This window comes from Bufo gargarizans, chromosome 1, assembly GCF_014858855.1.
Source record: "Bufo gargarizans isolate SCDJY-AF-19 chromosome 1, ASM1485885v1, whole genome shotgun sequence".
Lineage (NCBI taxonomy): Eukaryota > Metazoa > Chordata > Amphibia > Anura > Bufonidae > Bufo > Bufo gargarizans.
Genome location: NC_058080.1, coordinates 278,885,234 through 278,905,226, shown reverse-complemented (window position 1 = coordinate 278,905,226; position 19,993 = coordinate 278,885,234). Strand labels below are relative to the sequence as shown.

The window sequence follows — 19,993 nt, the reverse complement described above, 5'->3', positions numbered from 1 at the left end:
TAGAGTCTGAAGAAGAGAGGAGAACCCCCGACCAGACTCGGCCCCATCCCAAGGTTTTAACCGTGGTGTCTTTCTCTCCCTAGTAGGAAGAGAGAGAGACCGTTAGCTGTGTGCATAAAAGAAAAGAGGAACCCGGAATATTAGCCCCTTAGGCACTTACATGACCCGGGATAGGGATGTCTGCGCTAGTGTCCTGCATAGCTGACATCTGGACCTCCATACCTCAACTGAACAAGAAACTGACTCGCAATTTATGTCCTACCTGGTCCATCCTGTTGCCGCGCGGCTCCGCCTCCTTATTTCCTGGTAGGGGAACTCATTCAAACGAAGAGTCAACCCCCCCTGCATGCCTTCGCCGCTTGTATTCCCAGAGCAGGGAACGACATCTCTCTGCTCCTATCCCCGTAGGGACAGGAAGAACACTGGAGAGTGGGAGGGGTGGGGGCCTTTTCATCTCTCTCGCTTCCTGTCCCTACAGAGACCATTAGGACAACCTCCATGGGTGCTGTCATGGAGGGACGTCCTGAAAATGAAAAAAATATTGACTGAAATTTACCACTATCATGAAGTACAATGTGTCACGAGAAAACAAATCTCAGAATGGCTTGGATAAGTAAAAGCTTTCCAAAGTTATTACCACATAAAGTGACACGTGTCAGATTTAAAAAAAAAAAAACGGCCTGTTCCTTAAGGTGAAATATGGCAGGGTCCTGAAAGGGTTAATCGATATTAATATACTACTATATGAAAATGAATTGATACATACCTAAATAAATGATCAGAACTGACCTTGTATTCACTCCATCAAAAAGACTCATTCCCATTTCATGTCTTATATCACTATTTTTGCTCATTCTATGGTAAGAACCACCACAGAAAACTTCTGATATGAAATGATACATTTTATTGTAAGTAATGAAAAGCATGCACTTTATATTCCACACAATTATTTTATTAACCGTTATCTTTGAAAAAATAATTGCAAAAACTCTAAAAATTATTGTGGCGTTTTTTTGTTTTGTTTTTTTTTTAATCAGATTCAGCAAGGACACCAGTGACATCACATGCTCTGTGGCACCTCCTGTGAGGATATACAGATGTACTCATCCTGAGCTGCCTGGTTCAGGAATAGTAAAGCTACAGTGAAAACAGTCTTTAAAGATATTGTGAGACCAAGAAGATATCCACCAGTATATAACTGCCCATAATTCCTCCATCATTCATCTTATACTGGATCAGGTGTGACATCATGGAACTGGATTGTGGTGTTCTCCGCATCGGATTGTGGATCAGTCATGTGACATCAGGTGATTGGATTGTGGATCAGTCATGTGACATCAGGTGATTAGATTGTGGATCAGTCATGTGACATCAGGTGATTGGATTGTGGATCAGTCATGTGACATCAGGTGATTGGATTGTGGATCAGTCATGTGACATCAGGTGATTGGATTGTGGATCAGTCATGTGACATCAGGTGATTGGATTGTGGATCAGTCATGTGACATCACAGAATTGGATTGTGAGTCTCTCATATGACATCACAGCGGTCTGTGCAGATTCTCCACAAACTTGGTGTAATACTTTTCTGAAGGAAGAAAGGAAAATATTACTGATGATCTCCACCCCCAAACTCCAACTACGACTCCTCTACCTGCTCCCCCGCCACCAGGTATGGCTCACTGCTCTACCATCTTCCCCGCCCCCATGTATGACCCACTCGTCCACCATCTCCCTATCTCCACGTACAGCTCACTCGTCAGCCATCTTCCCAGATAGGGCCCACTCGTTTACCATCTCCCCACCGCTAGGTAAGACTCACTGCTCTATCATCTCCCCCGCCCCTATGTATGACCCATTCGTCCACCATCTCCCCACTTCCACGTACAGCTCACTCGTCAGCCATCTCCCCACCTCCACGTACAGCTCACTTGTCAGCCATCTTCCCAGATACGGCCCACTCCTTCACTATCTCCCCCACCCCTAGGTATGACTCACTGCTCTATCATCTCCCCCACCCCAAGTACAACCCACTCCTCCACCATCTCCTCTGCCCCGGGTATGACCCACTTCTCCACCACCTCCAGGTACAATACACTGCTTATAAATTGACTAAATTAACACTATGGCCATTAAAAACAAGAGCAGCTGTTTAACCCTAATTAACCAGCCAGACACTGCCATGGGGTGTACACTGCTGCAGCGCCTCCATTCAGCTCACACACAATTAATACTCTCATCGATTACCTTCATCCGGCTGAATGTGCCCGTTCCGGATGAGGAAATCCAGTACGGCCAGAGCACAGTTGGGTTTAAACTCCTGGGTGGCGATAGCATCTCTCACCTGCAGGGCGACACAATGACCTGTCACATAGAGAAAGTCCACACTCTACTGACACTGAGGGGCCACAGTGTTACTCACCTTGTCCAGGGGCCATAGATAGAACTCCTGCACCTCTCCGTCCCCTGCATGAGGCTGAAAGGACTCAGGAACCTCCAAGTCAAAGACGAACTCACACTCCAGGTACAGGGCATCGTCCTTCTCATAGGCATAGCTGTAAGGGCAAAAGCACAGTCGTTACCAAGGACTGGGCAAGACATGATGACCTCAGATGTACGATGGCCCTGGAAGATGTCATCTATTACATTACTGGCACCATGCGTGTGATACATGTCTGCTCAGTTGCTATGATGGGGAAGGGCACAATAGATATCACCATGGAACCAAGGACTTTGGAAGAAGCAGCAGATAGGTTGTGGGCTATGCCATAGACAATGGAGCCACAACACAAGGGTACTGCCATGGAGGATGGAACCACAGTAAAGGGGCACCACCATGGGTGCGAACATCACCCCCACATAGAGAATGTTATATTAAATAAAAGAAAATGCTAATAGAAAAAAAAGTATCTTGTGTACTGCCCCACACCAGAGACATCAGCATGGGGCACATGGCGGCAATCATTTTTGAGGTGCATAACACTGAAGACGTCTACTGGAGCTCACCTTACAGTCCCAGCTGGTCTGGCTTTGGATGCAAGGGATTCTGGGATACACGCCTCTTCTTCACACTCCTTTAGGAGGGTCTCCCACACGCCGGACCCTGCAGAGATTGCTCCGGCCGCCTGTGGAAGACACACTACTTAGAAGTGCATCAGCCTTATATCATATGTGACTTATAGACATAGGAGTTCCCCTTCAATTACACTGTGAGCAATCAGATTTGTAAAGGAGACCATATTGGTCATCACCCAGCTTTCCCATAACCCCTGACCTGACGGTCCAGCTATCCAAGAGCCTCTGACCTGACGGTCCAGCTATCCAAGAGCCTCTGACCTGACGGTCCAGCTATCCAAGAGCCTCTGACCTGACGGTCCAGCTATCCAAGAGCCTCTGACCTGACGGTCCAGCTATCCAAGAGCCTCTGACCTGACGGTCCAGCTATCCAAGAGCCTCTGACCTGACGGTCCAGCTATCCAAGAGCCTCTGACCTGACGGTCCAGCTATCCAAGAGCCTCTGACCAGGCGGCCCAGTTCTCCCAGAACCTCTGACCAGGCGGCCCGGCTCTCCCTGATCCCTTGACCAGGCAGCCCAGTTCTCCCAGAACCTCTGACCAGGCAGCCCGGCTCTCTCTGAACACCTGACAAGATGGCCCTGCTCTCCCAGAATCCCTGACTAGATGCTTCGGCTCTCCTAGAACCCCTCACCAGATGGTCCAGCATTCCGGGGTAGCTGGGTTTTGTTAATGAACGTCGTGCGATCCACATAAAGATTTTGGAGCCTCTGCGTAGAAAGCCATTCACATTGACACCGCGGCGGGAGACTCCAAGGAGAGCTGGCGGGAGGGATAAAAATAAAATAATGATAGACCAGTCATGTGCACAAGTTCCTGTGCAAATAGAGTGCAAGCTCCTGGGCCCAGGGCACCACCACGTGTTACAGAGATCTTATGACTCACGTGTGGCTGCTCGCTCTACACTGAGAAGAGGAGGATCCGAGAAGAAAGTCTTCACATCCAACTGCTGCGGATGAGAGAGGAAAGAGAATCACGTCACGCCATTTATACAGTGAACATGTGACCACACACGCGTCATACAACACAGCGTAACAATGGCGTGAAGAAAGACTGATTACACAGGAGTCACACACTACACGTCAATTACATGCAGCAGGAATTGCTGACAGGGCCAATAACCATAAAGTCACCATCATATAATAGAACAGCAGCGTTATAAGAGGAGCGGCTGATATCAGTCCAATCTTATTACAGTACAGCAGAGGTATAAGAGGAGCGGCTGATATCAGTCCCATCTTATTACAGTACAGCAGAGGTATAAGAGGAGCGGCTGATATCAGTCCCATCTTATTACAGTACAGCAGAGGTATAAGAGGAGCGGCTGATATCAGTCCAATCTTATTACAGTACAGCAGAGGTATAAGAGGAGCGGCTGATATCAGTCCCATCTTATTACAGTACAGCAGCGTTATAAGAGGAGAGGCTGATATCAGTCCCATCTTATTACAGTACAGCGGAGGTATAAGAGGAGCGGCTGATATCAGTCCCATCTTATTACAGTACAGCAGAGGTATAAGAGGAGCGGCTGATATCAGTCCCATCTTATTACAGTACAGCGGAGGTATAAGAGGAGCGGCTGATATCGGTCCCATCTTATTACAGTACAGCAGAGGTATAAGAGGAGCGGCTGATATCAGTCCCATCTTATTACAGTACAGCGGAGGTATAAGAGGAGCGGCTGATATCAGTCCCATCTTATTACAGTACAGCGGAGGTATAAGAGGAGCGGCTGATATCGGTCCCATCTTATTACAGTACAGCAGAGGTATAAGAGGAGCGGCTGATATCGGTCCCATCTTATTACAGTACAGCGGAGGTATAAGAGGAGCGGCTGATATCAGTCCCATCTTATTACAGTACAGCAGAGGTATAAGAGGAGCGGCTGATATCGGTCCCATCTTATTACAGTACAGCAGAGGTATAAGAGGAGCGGCTGATATCGGTCCCATCTTATTACAGTACAGCAGAGGTATAAGAGGAGCGGCTGATATCGGTCCCATCTTATTACAGTACAGCGGAGGTATAAGAGGAGCGGCTGATATCAGTCCCATCTTATTACAGTACAGCGGAGGTATAAGAGGAGCGGCTGATATCGGTCCCATCTTATTACAGTACAGCAGAGGTATAAGAGGAGCGGCTGATATCGGTCCCATCTTATTACAGTACAGCGGAGGTATAAGAGGAGCGGCTGATATCAGTCCCATCTTATTACAGTACAGCGGAGGTATAAGAGGAGCGGCTGATATCAGTCCCATCTTATTACAGTACAGCGGAGGTATAAGAGGAGCGGCTGATATCGGTCCCATCTTATTACAGTACAGCGGAGGTATAAGAGGAGCGGCTGATATCGGTCCCATCTTATTACAGTACAGCGGAGGTATAAGAGGAGCGGCTGATATCAGACATCTTATTACAGTACAGCGGAGGTATAAGAGGAGCAGCTGATATCGGTCCCATCTTATTACAGTACAGCAGAGGTATAAGAGGAGCGGCTGATATAGGTCCCATCTTATTACAGTACAGCAGAGGTATAAGAGGAGCGGCTGATATCAGTCCCATCTTATTACAGTACAGCAGAGGTATAAGAGGAGCAGCTGATATCAGTCCCATCTTATTACAGTACAGCGGAGGTATAAGAGGAGCGGCTGATATCAGACATCTTATTACAGTACAGCGGAGGTATAAGAGGAGCAGCTGATATCAGTCCCATCTTATTACAGTACAGGGGAGGTATAAGAGGAGCGGCTGATATCAGACATCTTATTACAGTACAGCGGAGGTATAAGAGGAGCGGCTGATATCGGTCCCATCTTATTACAGTACAGCAGAGGTATAAGAGGAGCGGCTGATATCGGTCCCATCTTATTACAGTACAGCGGAGTTATAAGAGGATCGGCTGATATCGGTCCCATCTTATTACAGTACAGCAGAGGTATAAGAGGAGCGGCTGATATCAGTCCCATCTTATTACAGTACAGCGGAGGTATAAGAGGAGCGGCTGATATCGGTCCCATCTTATTACAGTACAGCGGAGGTATAAGAGGAGCGGCTGATATCAGTCCCATCTTATTACAGTACAGCGGAGTTATAAGAGGAGCGGCTGATATCAGTCCCATCTTATTACAGTACAGCGGAGGTATAAGAGGAGCGGCTGATATCGGTCCCATCTTATTACAGTACAGCGGAGGTATAAGAGGAGCGGCTGATATCAGTCCCATCTTATTACAGTACAGCGGAGTTATAAGAGGAGCGGCTGATATCAGTCCCATCTTATTACAGTACAGCGGAGGTATAAGAGGAGCGGCTGATATCGGTCCCATCTTATTACAGTACAGCGGAGGTATAAGAGGAGCGGCTGATATCAGTCCCATCTTATTACAGTACAGCGGAGGTATAAGAGGAGCGGCTGATATCAGTCCCATCTTATTACAGTACAGCGGAGGTATAAGAGGAGCGGCTGATATCAGTCCCATCTTATTACAGTACAGCGGAGGTATAAGAGGAGCGGCTGATATCAGTCCCATCTTATTACAGTACAGCGGAGGTATAAGAGGAGCGGCTGATATCAGTCCCATCTTATTACAGTACAGCGGAGGTATAAGAGGAGCGGCTGATATCGGTCCCATCTTATTACAGTACAGCAGAGGTATAAGAGGAGCGGCTGATATCGGTCCCATCTTATTACAGTACAGCGGAGGTATAAGAGGAGCGGCTGATATCAGTCCCATCTTATTACAGTACAGCAGAGGTATAAGAGGAGCGGCTGATATCGGTCCCATCTTATTACAGTACAGCAGAGGTATAAGAGGAGCGGCTGATATCGGTCCCATCTTATTACAGTACAGCGGAGGTATAAGAGGAGCAGCTGATATCAGTCCCATCTTATTACAGTACAGCGGAGGTATAAGAGGAGCGGCTGATATCAGTCCCATCTTATTACAGTACAGCGGAGGTATAAGAGGAGCAGCTGATATCAGTCCCATCTTATTACAGTACAGCAGCGTTATAAGAGGAGCGGCTGATATCGGTCCCATCCTATTACAGTACAGCGGAGGTATAAGAGGAGCGGCTGGTATCAGTCCCATCTTATTACAGTACAGCGGAGGTATAAGAGGAGCGGCTGGTATCAGTCAGGTGTAGATGATGTGCCAAACACTACATGTTACCAAACACTACAGTCTGTCTGAGCCGATTATGGCTGATAACAGGGAGCAATAAACTACAATACATGGAAGGCAGACAGAGTGCGGATGTGAGGACTATTGCCTGTAAGACGTACAGCCACAAGGCCATGACCGGCAAGTGCAGTGGCCGGGTTTGGGGTGGCCCCAACACGACGCTGGGTCCCCTCGGACACTGCAGAGGTGTCACCACATGCTGCTGCTCTCTGGAAGGGATGGTAAGGCGTGCTGCACCCCAATGGGAAATAAATCCAGAGTCAGGGTCTGCAGTAACCAGGGGGCTTCTTTACTGGAGGAATTCAGGTGAAAAACAATACAGACGAGGCGTAGGGCTGGCTTCTCCAGTCTCCCCCCTGGCAGAAGAAGGGTTTGATGCCGAGGAAAGGCCTGAGCTAGCTGTCCCTCTTTCTCTCTCTCTCTCAGAAGGCTGGTACCCTGGTCCAGGACTTGTGATCCAGGGTCTGCGGCAGTGTGTCCCCGTCTCAGCGTCTTCTTCTGGTCACTCACTCGTCTGGCAAAGTCTCCTCCCTGGCAGAAGAAGAGTTTGATCCTGAGGAAAGACTTGAGCTAGCTGTCCTTCTCTCTCTCTCTCAGAAGGCTGGCATCCTGGACAAGGGTGGCTCCTTGGGCACAGGGCTGGTGACCCACGGTCTGTGGCTCAGTGTTCCAATCCCAGCATCTTCTGGTCACTCATGCAGACTGGCAGAGTCTCCCCTCCAAGCACTGTTCCCTAACTGCAGAACACTAGGGGCCCTGACTGCTCTCTTTATATACAGTTTCTGGCTGACCTAGAACCTTCTAGTGGGAGGGGTGGAGTGGAGAAACTCACCACATCAGATACATTGTTTCTGCTCCCGTCTGGTATAGACTTATCGTATGTATCGCCCTATAAGATGCACTGTTTTTCTCCCAAAAGTAGGGGGGACATGGCAGTGCGTCTTATGGTGCGAATGCTGCCATTTTTACATTGGTGACAGTGATTAACCGCCGGCCGCGATGCACAGCGTGACCTGCGGTGTATCAGCGGGGACGGAGGAGGGGCTGGAGGCCGGCAAGTGATGTCAGAATCATGGAGGGGCCCAGTGCAGTCACTGTACTCTATTACACCGGGCCCCGCTCACCGCAGTCTTTATATGTAAACTGTAGACCTGGGAGGGGGCAGAAAAGACACGATCCTGGTAATATATACCCAGCAAGAAATATAACATATGCTTAAAATAGTTATATCCAGTAAAAGAATAAATAGTTTATAATAATCATATGGTGAAAATACATCTGGTGAAACAATGTATAGGGGCGATGGATACCAAGCACGGATACTGGCACCCACGGAAATATATATAATGTCAAAACATATTGCACACAAGTACTGGCCAGACACCAAGATTAGCCTATACAAAGGCTCACCTAGTGCGGGTGATGTATACCATTGGTGCCACCATCCTGGTATACATCACCCGCACTAGGTGAGCATTGGTACAGGCTAAAACCTAGGTGCGTCTTATAGGGTGAATAATATGGTACATTAGAGCTTCAGTGATACTCGATGACACAGCAGGTTTTCCAGACAAAAGCAAATTTCCAGACATTACAACATTGACAGGGAGAGGGGAAGAGGAAGTGCACCCACAGGCTGCCACCCACGCCTCTGTCCTGGCCTACTTACACTACAGGGTGACGGGGCGTAACTTGGCGATGGTCCCCAACCTCTATAAGTGCAGAGAGGCAGAGAAGACAGAGACAGAATATAGCCAGAAAGTGTCAGGAGCAATACTGAAATGCCAGAGATCAACACTAACGTAGGCGAGTAGGGGTAACAAGGACAGTAAACAAACACACCTAGGGTCAAACCTGGAGGTCACGTCAGTACACAAGGAACAGCCAGGACGGGTCAGAGTACAAGCCGAGGGTCAAACCTGGAGGTCACGTCAGTACACAAGGAACAGCAAGGACGGGTCAGAGTACAAGCCGAGGGTCAAACCTGGAGGTCACGTCAGTACACTAGGAATAGCAAGGACGGGTCAGAGTACAAGCCGAGGGTCAAACCTGGAGGTCACGTCAGTACACAAGGAATAGCAAGGACGGGTCAGAGCACAAGCCGAGGGTCAAACCTGGAGGTCACGTCAGTACACAAGGAATAGCAAGGACGGGTCAGAGCACAAGCCGAGGGTCAAACCTGGAGGTCACGTCAGTACACAAGGAATAGCAAGGACGGGTCAGAGCACAAGCCGAGGGTCAAACCTGGAGGTCACGTCAGTACACAAGGAATAGCAAGGACGGGTCAGAGCACAAGCCAAGGGTCAAACCTGGAGGTCACGTCAGTACACAAGGAACAGCCAGGACGGGTCAGAGCACAAGCCGAGGGTCAAACCTGGAGGTCACGTCAGTACACAAGGAATACAAGGACGGGTCAGAGCACAAGCCGAGGGTCAAACCTGGAGGTCACGTTAGTACACAAGGAATAGCAAGGACGGGTCAGAGTACAAGCCGAGGGTCAAACCTGGAGGTCACGTCAGTACACTAGGAATAGCAAGGACGGGTCAGAGTACAAGCCGAGGGTCAAACCTGGAGGTCACGTCAGTACACAAGGAATAGCAAGGACGGGTCAGAGCACAAGCCGAGGGTCAAACCTGGAGGTCACGTCAGTACACAAGGAATAGCAAGGACGGGTCAGAGCACAAGCCGAGGGTCAAACCTGGAGGTCACGTCAGTACACAAGGAATAGCAAGGACGGGTCAGAGCACAAGCCGAGGGTCAAACCTGGAGGTCACGTCAGTACACAAGGAATAGCAAGGACGGGTCAGAGCACAAGCTGAGGGTCAAACCTGGAGGTCGCGTCAGTACACAAGGAATAGCAAGGACGGGTCAAAGCACAAGCTGAGGGTCAAACCTGGAGGTCACGTCAGTACACAAGGAATAGCAAGGACGGGTCAAAGCACAAGCTGAGGGTCAAACCTGGAGGTCACGTCAGTACACAAGGAATAGCAAGGACAGGTCAGTGTACAAGCCGAGGGTCAAACCTGGAGGTCACGTCAGTACACAAGGAATAGCAAGGACGGGTCAAAGCACAAGCTGAGGGTCAAACCTGGAGGTCACGTCAGTACACAAGGAATAGCAAGGACGGGTCAGAGCACAAGCCGAGGGTCAAACCTGGAGGTCACGTCAGTACACAAGGAATAGCATGGATGGGTCAAAGCACAAGCTGAGGGTCAAACCTGGAGGTCAAATCAGTACACCAGGAATAGCAAGGACCGGTCAGAGCACAAGCCGAGGGTGAAACCTGGAGGTCACGTCAGTACACAAGGGCAGGCGAGGTCGGGTCAGAGTACAAGCCGAGGGTCAAACCTGGAGGTCACGTCAGTACACAAGGAATAGCAAGGACGGGTCAGAGTACAAGCCAAGGGTGAAAGCTGGAGGTCACGTCAGTACACAAGGAACAGCCAGGATGGGTCAAAGCACAAGCCGAGGGTCAAACCTGGAGGTCAAATCAGTACACAAGGAATAGCAAGGACCGGTCAGAGTACAAGCCGAGGGTCAAACCAGAATGTCACGTCAGTACACAAGGAATAGCAAGGATGGGTCAGAGTACAAGCCGAGGGTCAAACCTGGAGGTCACGTCAGTACACAAGGAATACAAGGACGGGTCAGAGCACAAGCCGAGGGTCAAACCAGGATGTCACGTCAGTACACAAGGAATAGCAAGGACGGGTCAGAGTACAAGCCGAGGGTCAAACCTGGAGGTCACGTCAGTACACAAGGAATAGCAAGGACGGGTCAGAGCACAAGCCGAGGGTGAAAGCTGGAGGTCACGTCAGTACACAAGGAACAGCCAGGACGGGTCAAAGCACAAGCCAAGGGTGAAAGCTGGAGGTCACGTCAGTACACAAGGAATAGCAAGGACGGGTCAGAGTACAAGCCAAGGGTGAAAGCTGGAGGTCACGTCAGTACACAAGGAACAGCAAGGACGGGTCAGTGTACAAGCCGAGGGTCAAACCTGGAGGTCACGTCAGTACACAAGGAACAGCCAGGACGGGTCAGAGTACAAGCTGAGGGTCAAACCTGGAGGTCACGTCAGTACACAAGGAATAGCAAGGACGGGTCAAAGCACAAGCCGAGGGTCAAACCTGGAGGTCACGTCAGTACACAAGGAATAGCAAGGACCGGTCAGAGTACAAGCCGAGGGTCAAACCTGGAGGTCACGTCAGTACACAAGGAACAGCCAGGACGGGTCAGAGTACAAGCTGAGGGTCAAACCTGGAGGTCACGTCAGTACACAAGGAATAGCAAGGACGGGTCAAAGCACAAGCCGAGGGTCAAACCTGGAGGTCACGTCAGTACACAAGGAATAGCAAGGACCGGTCAGAGTACAAGCCGAGGGTCAAACCTGGAGGTCACGTCAGTACACAAGGAATAGCAAGGACGGGTCAGTGTACAAGCCGAGGGTCAAACCTGGAGGTCACGTCAGTACACAAGGGCAGGCGAGGTCGGGTCAGGGACAAAAGCCAAGGGTCAAAATCCAGAGTAGCAGAAGCACTGAGTAGTAGCAGTAAGCACAGGACCTGTGGCCAGCAGGCTGCCTGTATAAATAGTGAAAGGCTAAGGTCATGTGACGTGGCCAGCGTCACATGACCCGCTCAGACACAGAAGCCGAGCACCGAGTGGCCAGCTCGGGGCTCTGCCCGATACTGTTGCCAGGGGAACGGAGGACACCGACCGCACAGACAGCAGGATCGCTGTCGGGTCCACTCTGCCCCCTGTTACCTGGGAGGTGGGGACGCCACGTGTGTCTCCGCTCAGGGAGAGAGGCAGGACGGCGCACAGTGCAGGAAGATCGCGTCGCCGGCGCCCTGTGACAAACATAGCTGAGACCAGACATTTAAAAGGTCAGTGTCACGGACGTTCCCGTGACAGGTAACATAGTAACAGTTTATAAGGCAAAAAAAATCCCTCTGTCATACAGTTCAGCCTGTTATCCTGCAGGATGATCCAGAGGAAGGCAAAATAACCCCTGTGAGGTAGAAGCCAATTTTACACACTTTAGGGGGAAAAAAATTCCTTCCCGACTCCAATCAGGCATCAGAATAACTCCCTGTAGGTGGCAGGAGATCGGTGAAACTGGCAACACGTGGTTTGATGTGACAGGTTTTCCTTGTGGATCAATAGGAGTCTGTGTTGTTCATGGCAATGGCCTCACCCCTTGCCTCAGTTGTTGCTAATGTGGTCATTTAACCTTCCTTATGTATTGTTGCTTCTCCCACAATGCTGTGCGGTTTATAGCTTCAGTCTCAGTTGTGGATTGCTGGTGCTTCCATAGCCCCTTTGAAGTTAAGTCTTTCCTTTCCCTTTTTGTATTTTGTTTGGGTTCTGTGTGTTGCGTTTCCCTATTGTTTTTATTAGACCTGTAGGAGACGCCTGTTTGTCCTTCCTTTTGGAGAAACAGCCAGTCTCGTCCCTGCCATTAGTACCAGGGTCCTATAGGGCTAGATAGGACTTTAGGTATTCCTGTGTATGAACACACCTACCTCTGGGGTCTGTTCATACTGGTAGTCAGTCAGGATTTTGGTTAGGGTTTTCACTAGGAGGTCTCCATCTTCCTTCCCTAGTTCTCAGGCCTGATCCCCCGTTTCCCCCGTTCCTCCTATGCTCAGCGTGGTGTTTCCCTCCCACAACGAAGTGTGACAGTCAGGCAGTCTGATTTTGGTGGTAAACAAGTCTGAGGTTTTTATTTCCTCCAAAACATGGTCTTCTTTAAACCCTATGGCAGCTGTGGAAAATTACCAGCTTCTCAATGAAAGCCCTAATGGTCTCTCAGTATTCATTAACTCTTTCCACAGAGCCATGTAAATACATTGATAATGAACAGGATATATATCACAACACAGTATAAACAGTATAAGTTAACCCTTTCAAGAGAAACAAAGTAAGATGTTTTAACGTTGCATAGGGGATATAGGCAAATGTCCACAAATGTCCACATGTCAAAGTACTCCCTGCTCCGGGGCACTACACAAAACGTACAGACACGAGGCCATGAGCGGCAAGACGTACAGACACGAGGCCATGAGCGGCAAGACGTACAGACACGAGGCCATGAGCGGCAAGACGTACAGACACGAGGCCATGAGCGGCAAGACGTACAGACACGAGGCCATGAGCGGCAAGACGTACAGACACGAGGCCATGAGCGGCAAGACGTACAGACACGAGGCCATGAGCGGCAAGACATACAGACACGAGGCCATGACCGGCAAGACGTACAGACACGAGGCCATGACCGGCAAGACGTACAGACACGAGGCCATGACCGGCAAGACGTACAGACACGAGGCCATGACCGGCAAGACGTACAGACACGAGGCCATGACCGGCAAAACGTACAGACACGAGGCCATGACCGGCAAGACGTACAGACACCAGACCATGACCGGCAAGACGAACAGACACGAGGCCATGAACGGCAAGACGTACAGACACCAGACCATGACCGGCAAAACGTACAGACACGAGGCCATGACCGTTTGCTGGGATATGGGGGGGGGGATTTTGTGTTCTCACCTCGTCCCTCCATTCCTGGAGACAGGGGAAGGCTCCCCGATCTCTGAGCCCCTCCATCACCTCCTGCACGGCCCGTGTCCGCTCATGGGGGGAGCGCAGCCGATCACTCAGCTCCAGCCGGGCCCCGGAGTCCTCTTTATATAATGTGAAAATGTCAGAACTCTGCAGGAGAACCTGTGCCACTGGCTGCGTCACCCAGCCGACCCGCTGTCCCTGGACGCAGAATGGGAGACAACCTGCAGAAGAAGAAAAATCTTACAAATAATGCAGGGGGAGTGACATGTAGTGTACACGGGGCTTAAACACACGACACCCTACCTGCATGCTGCATGTTGTTCATTTTCAGCAGCAGATCCAGGACCCGCTCAGACCACACGGCTAACGCCATAGATATACAGGACGTAACACAGTCCACTCCAACTGTAGTCTGCTCCACAGGCGGTAACACAGTCCACTCCAACTGTAGCCGCTCCACAGGAGGTAACACAGTCCACTCCAACTGTAGTATGCTCCACAGGAGGTAACACAGTCCACTCCAACTGTACTCTGCTCCGCAGGAGGTAACACAGTCCACTCCAACTGTAGTCTGCTCCGCAGGAGGTAACACAGTCCACTCCAACTGTAGTCTGCTCCACAGGAGGTAACACAGTCCACTCCAACTGTAGTCTGCTCCACAGGAGGTAACACAGTCCACTCCAACTGTAGTCTGCTCCACAGGAGGTAACACAGTCCACTCCAACTGTAGCCGCTCAGCAGGAGGTAACACAGTCTGCTCCAACTGTAGCAGCTTCACAGGAGGTAACACACACAGTCCACTCCAACTGTAGCAGCTTCACAGGAGGTAACACACACAGTCCACTCCAACTGTAGCAGCTCCACAGGAGGTAACACAGTCCACTCCAACTGTAGTCTGCTCCACAGGAGGTAACACAGTCCACTCCAACTGTAGCAGCTCCACAGGAGGTAACACAGTCCACTCCAACTGTAGCCACTCTACAGGAGATTACACAGTCCACTCCAACTGTAGTCTGCTCCACAGGAGGTAACACAGTCCACTCCAACTGTAGCAGCTCCACAGGAGGTAACACAGTCCACTCCAACTGTAGTCTGCTCCGCAGGAGGTAACACAGTCCACTCCAACTGTAGTCTGCTCCGCAGGAGGTAACACAGTCCACTCCAACTGTAGTCTGCTCCACAGGTGGTAACACAGTCCACTCCAACAGTGCAGAGAGAACACACAGCCTGCTCCTCCTGAGAGCTCAGGGCTCTTGTCAGCACCACATGTTATTTTGGGGATGGGTTTTAGTAATCAGGGTGGATTGGTGCAGGGTCTGCAGGTGGAAAGTGTCTCCAGCAGAAGAGGGCGGCCATCATTGTGGAGACAAATCAGAGTGTAATGGTTTTTCTGCTCCAGAATCATCTCCAACCTGTGTATCTAATCCTATCCTGTGTGATACTGTCTGCTGAGCTGTGTATCTAATCCTATCCTGTGTGATACTGTCTGCTGAGCCGTGTATCTAATCCTCCCCTGTGTGATACTGTCTGCTGAGCTGTGTATCTAATCCTATCCTGTGTGATACTGTCTGCTGAGCTGTGTATCTAATCCTATCCTGTGTGATACTGCCTGCTGAGCGGTGTATCTAATCCTACCATGTGTGATACTGTCTGCTGAGCTGTGTATCTAATCCTATCCTGTGTGATACTGTCTGCTGAGCCGTGTATCTAATCCTGTCCTGTGTGATACAGTCTGCTGAGCCGTGTATCTAATCCTATCCTGTGTGATACTGACTGCTGAGCCGTGTATCTAATCCTATCCTGTGTGATACTGTCTGCTGAGCGGTGTATCTAATCCTATCCTGTGTGATACTGCCTGCTGAGCTGTGTATCTAATCCTATCCTGTGTGATACTGTCTGCTCAGCTGTGTATCTAATCCTATCCTGTGTGATACTGTCTGCTGAGCTGTGTATCTAATCCCATCCTGTGTGATACTGTCTGCTGAGCTGTGTATCTAATCCTACCCTGTGTGATACCGCCTGCTGAGCTGTGTATCTAATCCTATCCTGTGTGATACAGTCTGCTGAGCTGTGTATCTAATCCTATCCTGTGTGATACTGCCTGCTGAGCTGTGTATCTAATCCTATCCTGTGTGATATGGTCTGCTGAGCTGTGTATCTAATCCTATCCTGTGTGATACTGTCTGCTGTGCTGTGTATCTAATCCTATCCTGTGTGATACTGTCTGCTGAGCTGTGTATCTAATCCTGTCCTGTGTGATACTGCCTGCTGAGCTGTGTATCTAATCCTATCCTGTGTGATACTGTCTGCTGAGCTGTGTATCTAATCCTATCCTGTGTGATACTGTCTGCTGAGCTGTGTATCTAATCCTATCATGTGTGGTACTGTCTGCTGAGCTGTGTATCTAATCCTATCCTGTGTGATACTGTCTGCTGAGCTGTGTATCTAATCCTATCCTGTGTGATACTGTCTGCTGAGCTGTGTATCTAATCCTATCCTGTGTGATACTGTCTGCTTAGCTGTGTATCTAATCCTATCATGTGTGATACTGCCTGCTGAGCTGTGTATCTAATCCTATCCTGTGTGATACTGTCTGCTGAGCTGTGTATCTAATCCTGTCCTGTGTGATACTGTCTGCTGAGATGCTGTATCTAATCCTATCCTGTGTGATACTTCCTGCTGAGCTGTGTATCTAATCCTATCCTGTGTGATACTTCCTGCTGAGATGCTGTATCTAATCCTGTCCTGTGTGATACTGTCTGCTGAGCTGTGTATCTAATCCTATCCTGTGTGATACTTCCTGCTGAGCTGTGTATCTAATCCTATCCTGTGTGATACTGTCTGCTGAGCTGTGTATCTAATCCTCTCCTGTGTGATACTGACTGCTGATCTGTGTATCTAATCCTCTCCTGTGTGATACTGTCTGCTGAGATGCTGTATCTAATCCTATCCTGTGTGATACTTCCTGCTGAGCTGTGTATCTAATCCTATCCTGTGTGATACTTCCTGCTGAGATGCTGTATCTAATCCTGTCCTGTGTGATACTGTCTGCTGAGCTGTGTATCTAATCCTATCCTGTGTGATACTTCCTGCTGAGCTGTGTATCTAATCCTATCCTGTGTGATACTTCCTGCTGAGATGCTGTATCTGAGCACAGCTGTTGACACTAATGGCTCCCCGGATGGAGTAAGTTAAAGGGATTGTTCACAATCCTGCAGAACGGTCAGGGAGGGCAGAGACTTAAAAGAACTCACATTTTCAGTTTGTCCCGGCTCCAGCGCTGTGGTTTCCAAAGTATGGCCTCCGGGGTAACAAATTTGACCACTGAGCCTCATTGAACAGACAACAGGCTTAGTGGTTACAGTCTCTCAATAAGGACACAGACTTAGTGGTTACAGTCTCTCAATGATGGCACATGCTTAGTGGTTACAGTCTCTCAATGAGGACATATGCTTAGTGGTTACAATCTCTAAATTAGGACACAGGCTTAGTGGTTACAGTCTCTCAATGAGGGCACAGGCTTAGTGGTTACAGTCTATCAATGAGGACACAGGCTTAGTGGTTACAGTCTATCAATGAGGACACAGGCTTAGTGGTTACAGTCTCTCAATGAGGACATAGGCTTAGTGGTTACAGTCTCTCAATGAGTGCACATGCTCAATTGTTACATTCTCTCAATGAGGACACAGGCTTAGTGGTTATAGTCTCCCTGTGAGGACACAGGCTTAGTGGTTACAGTTTCTCAATGAAGGTACAGGCTTAGTGATTAAAGTCTCCCAAAGAGGGCACAGGATTGATGGTTGCATTCTCTCTATGAGCACACAAGCTTAGTGGTTACAGTTTTTTAATGACGACACATGCTCAGTAGTTACAGTCTCTCAATGTAGGTACAGGCTTAGTGGTTACATTCTCTGAATGAGGGCACAGGCTTAGTGGTTACAGTCTCCCAATGAGGGCACAGGCTTAGTGGTTACAATCTCTCAAGTAGGACTAAGGATTAGTGATTACAGTCTCTCAATGAGGGTACTGGCTTAGTGGTCACAATTCTCTTAATGAGGACATAGGTTTAGTGGTTACAGTTAGGGATGAGCGAACTCGAACTGTATAGTTCGGGTTCGTACCGAATTTTGGGGTGTCCGTGACACGGACCCGAACCCGGACATTTTCGTAAAAGTCCGGGTTCGGGTTCGGTGTTCGTCGCTTTCTTGGCGCTTTTGTGACGCTTTCTTGGCGCTTTTTGAAAGGCTGCAAAGCAGCCAATCAACAAGCGTCATACTACTTGCCCCAAGAGGCCGTCACAGCCATGCCTACTATTGGCATGGCTGTGATTGGCCAGAGCACCATGTGACCCAGCCTCTATTTAAGCTGGAGTCACATAGCGCCGCCCGTCACTCTGCTCTGATTAGCGTAGGGAGAGGTTGCGGCTGCGACAGTAGGGCGAGATTAGGCAGATTAACTCCTCCAAAGGACTTGATTATTGATCGATCTGCAGCTGTGGATCATTGAGCTGCTGAAATTCAAATGCTCACTCACTGTTTTTAGGCTGCCCAGACCGTTTGTCAGTCACTTTTTTCTGGGGTGATCGGCGGCCATTTTGTGTCTTGTGCGGTGCTGCGACCAAGTGCATCCAAGCTGCGACCAAGTGCATTTAACCCTCAATGGTGTGGTTGTTTTTTGGCTAAAGCCTACATCAGGGTGAAGCTGTCACACCAAGTGCATTTAACCAGCAATAGTCTGTTCATTTTTTGGCCATATACTAAATCAGGGGCAAGCTGCGCCCGTCACCAAGTGCATTTAACCCTCAATGGTGTGGTTGTTTTTTGGCCATATCCCAGTCTAATTCTGTCAGTAAATCCATACCGGTCACCCAGCGCCTAAATACTAGGCCTCAAATTTATATCCCGCTAAATTTGAATACAATACATTGGGCCAAATAATATTTTTGTTGTTGTGGTGAACCATAACAATGAGAAAAACATCTAGTAAGGGACGCGGACGTGGACATGGTCGTGGTGGTGTTAGTGGACCCTCTGGTGCCGGGAGAGGACGTGGCCGTTCTGCCACATCCACACGTCCTAGTGTACCAACTACCTCAGGTCCCAGTAGCCGCCAGAATTTACAGCGATATTTGGTGGGGCCCAATGCCGTTCTAAGGATGGTAAGGCCTGAGCAGGTACAGGCATTAGTCAATTGGGTGGCCGACAGTGGATCCAGCACGTTCACATTATCTCCCACCCAGTCTTCTGCAGAAAGCGCACAGATGGCGCCTGAAAACCAACCCCATCAGTCTGTCACATCACCCCCATGCATACCAGGGAAACTGTCTCAGCCTCAAGTTATGCAGCAGTCTCTTATGCTGTTTGAAGACTCCGCTGGCAGGGTTTCCCAATGGCATCCACCCAGCCCTTCCCCAGCGGTGGAAGACATAGACTGCACTGACGCACAACCACTTATGTTTCCTGATGATGAGGACATGGGAATACCACCTCAGCATGTCTCTGATGATGACGAAACACAGGTGCCAACTGCTGCGTCTTTCTGCAGTGTGCAGACTGAACAGGAGGTCAGGGAGGAAGACTGGGTGGAAGACGATGCAGGGGACGATGAGGTCCTAGACCCCACATGGAATGAAGGTCGTGCCACTGACTTTCACAGTTCGGAGGAAGAGGCAGTGGTGAGACCGAGCCAACAGCGTAGCAAAAGAGGGAGCAGTGGGCAAAAGCAGAACACCCGCCGCCAAGAGACTCCGCCTGCTACTGCCCGCCGCCATCTGGGACCGAGCACCCCAAAGGCAGCTTCAAGGAGTTCCCTGGCATGGCACTTCTTCAAACAATGTGCTGACGACAAGACCCGAGTGGTTTGCACGCTGTGCCATCAGAGCCTGAAGCGAGGCATTAACGTTCTGAACCTGAGCACAACCTGCATGACCAGGCACCTGCATGCAAAGCATGAACTGCAGTGGAGTAAACACCTTAAAACCAAGGAAGTCACTCAGGCTCCCCCTGCTACCTCTTCTGCTGCTGCCGCCTCGGCCTCTTCTGCTGCTGCCGCCTCGGCCTCTTCCTCCGCCTCTGGAGGAACGTTGGCACCTGCCGCCCAGCAAACAGGGGATGTACCACCAACACCACCACCACCACCTCCGTCACCAAGCGTCTCAACCATGTC

General features: G+C 49.7%; 1 protein-coding gene across 2 annotated transcripts; it reads right to left on the bottom strand.

The window, feature by feature from the left end:
* Positions 1-884: 884 nt before the first annotated feature.
* LOC122926523 (nudix hydrolase 20, chloroplastic-like) lies at positions 885-14,268 on the bottom strand. Of its 2 annotated transcripts, XM_044277925.1 has the most exons (9): positions 14,132-14,268; positions 13,814-14,049; positions 3,960-4,023; positions 3,709-3,836; positions 3,007-3,125; positions 2,423-2,555; positions 2,248-2,344; positions 1,502-1,588; positions 885-1,297 (listed from the first exon to the last, which is right to left on the bottom strand). In XM_044277925.1, exons 1-8 carry the CDS (start codon positions 14,199-14,201, stop codon positions 1,542-1,544), a joined length of 894 nt encoding a protein of 297 aa, XP_044133860.1. In that variant the 5' UTR covers positions 14,202-14,268; the 3' UTR covers positions 885-1,297; positions 1,502-1,541. The 2 variants fall into 2 exon arrangements, with proteins under 2 accessions (XP_044133860.1, XP_044133853.1); XM_044277918.1 differs by having other exon boundaries at positions 885-1,588.
* Positions 14,269-19,993: the final 5,725 nt, after the last annotated feature.

Bases quoted from the DNA above. Each gene is read 5' to 3' on its own strand.
- LOC122926523 (XM_044277918.1), bottom strand. From the start codon at position 14,201: ATGGCGTTAGCCGTGTGGTCTGAGCGGGTCCTGGATCTGCTGCTGAAA. The intron at 3,837-3,959 runs GTGAGTCATAAG...CCCTCCCGCCAG, and splicing joins TGTAGAGCGAGCAGCCACAC to CTCTCCTTGGAGTCTCCCGC. The intron at 1,589-2,247 runs GTAATCGATGAG...TTCTTCCTTCAG, and splicing joins GCACATTCAGCCGGATGAAG to AAAAGTATTACACCAAGTTT.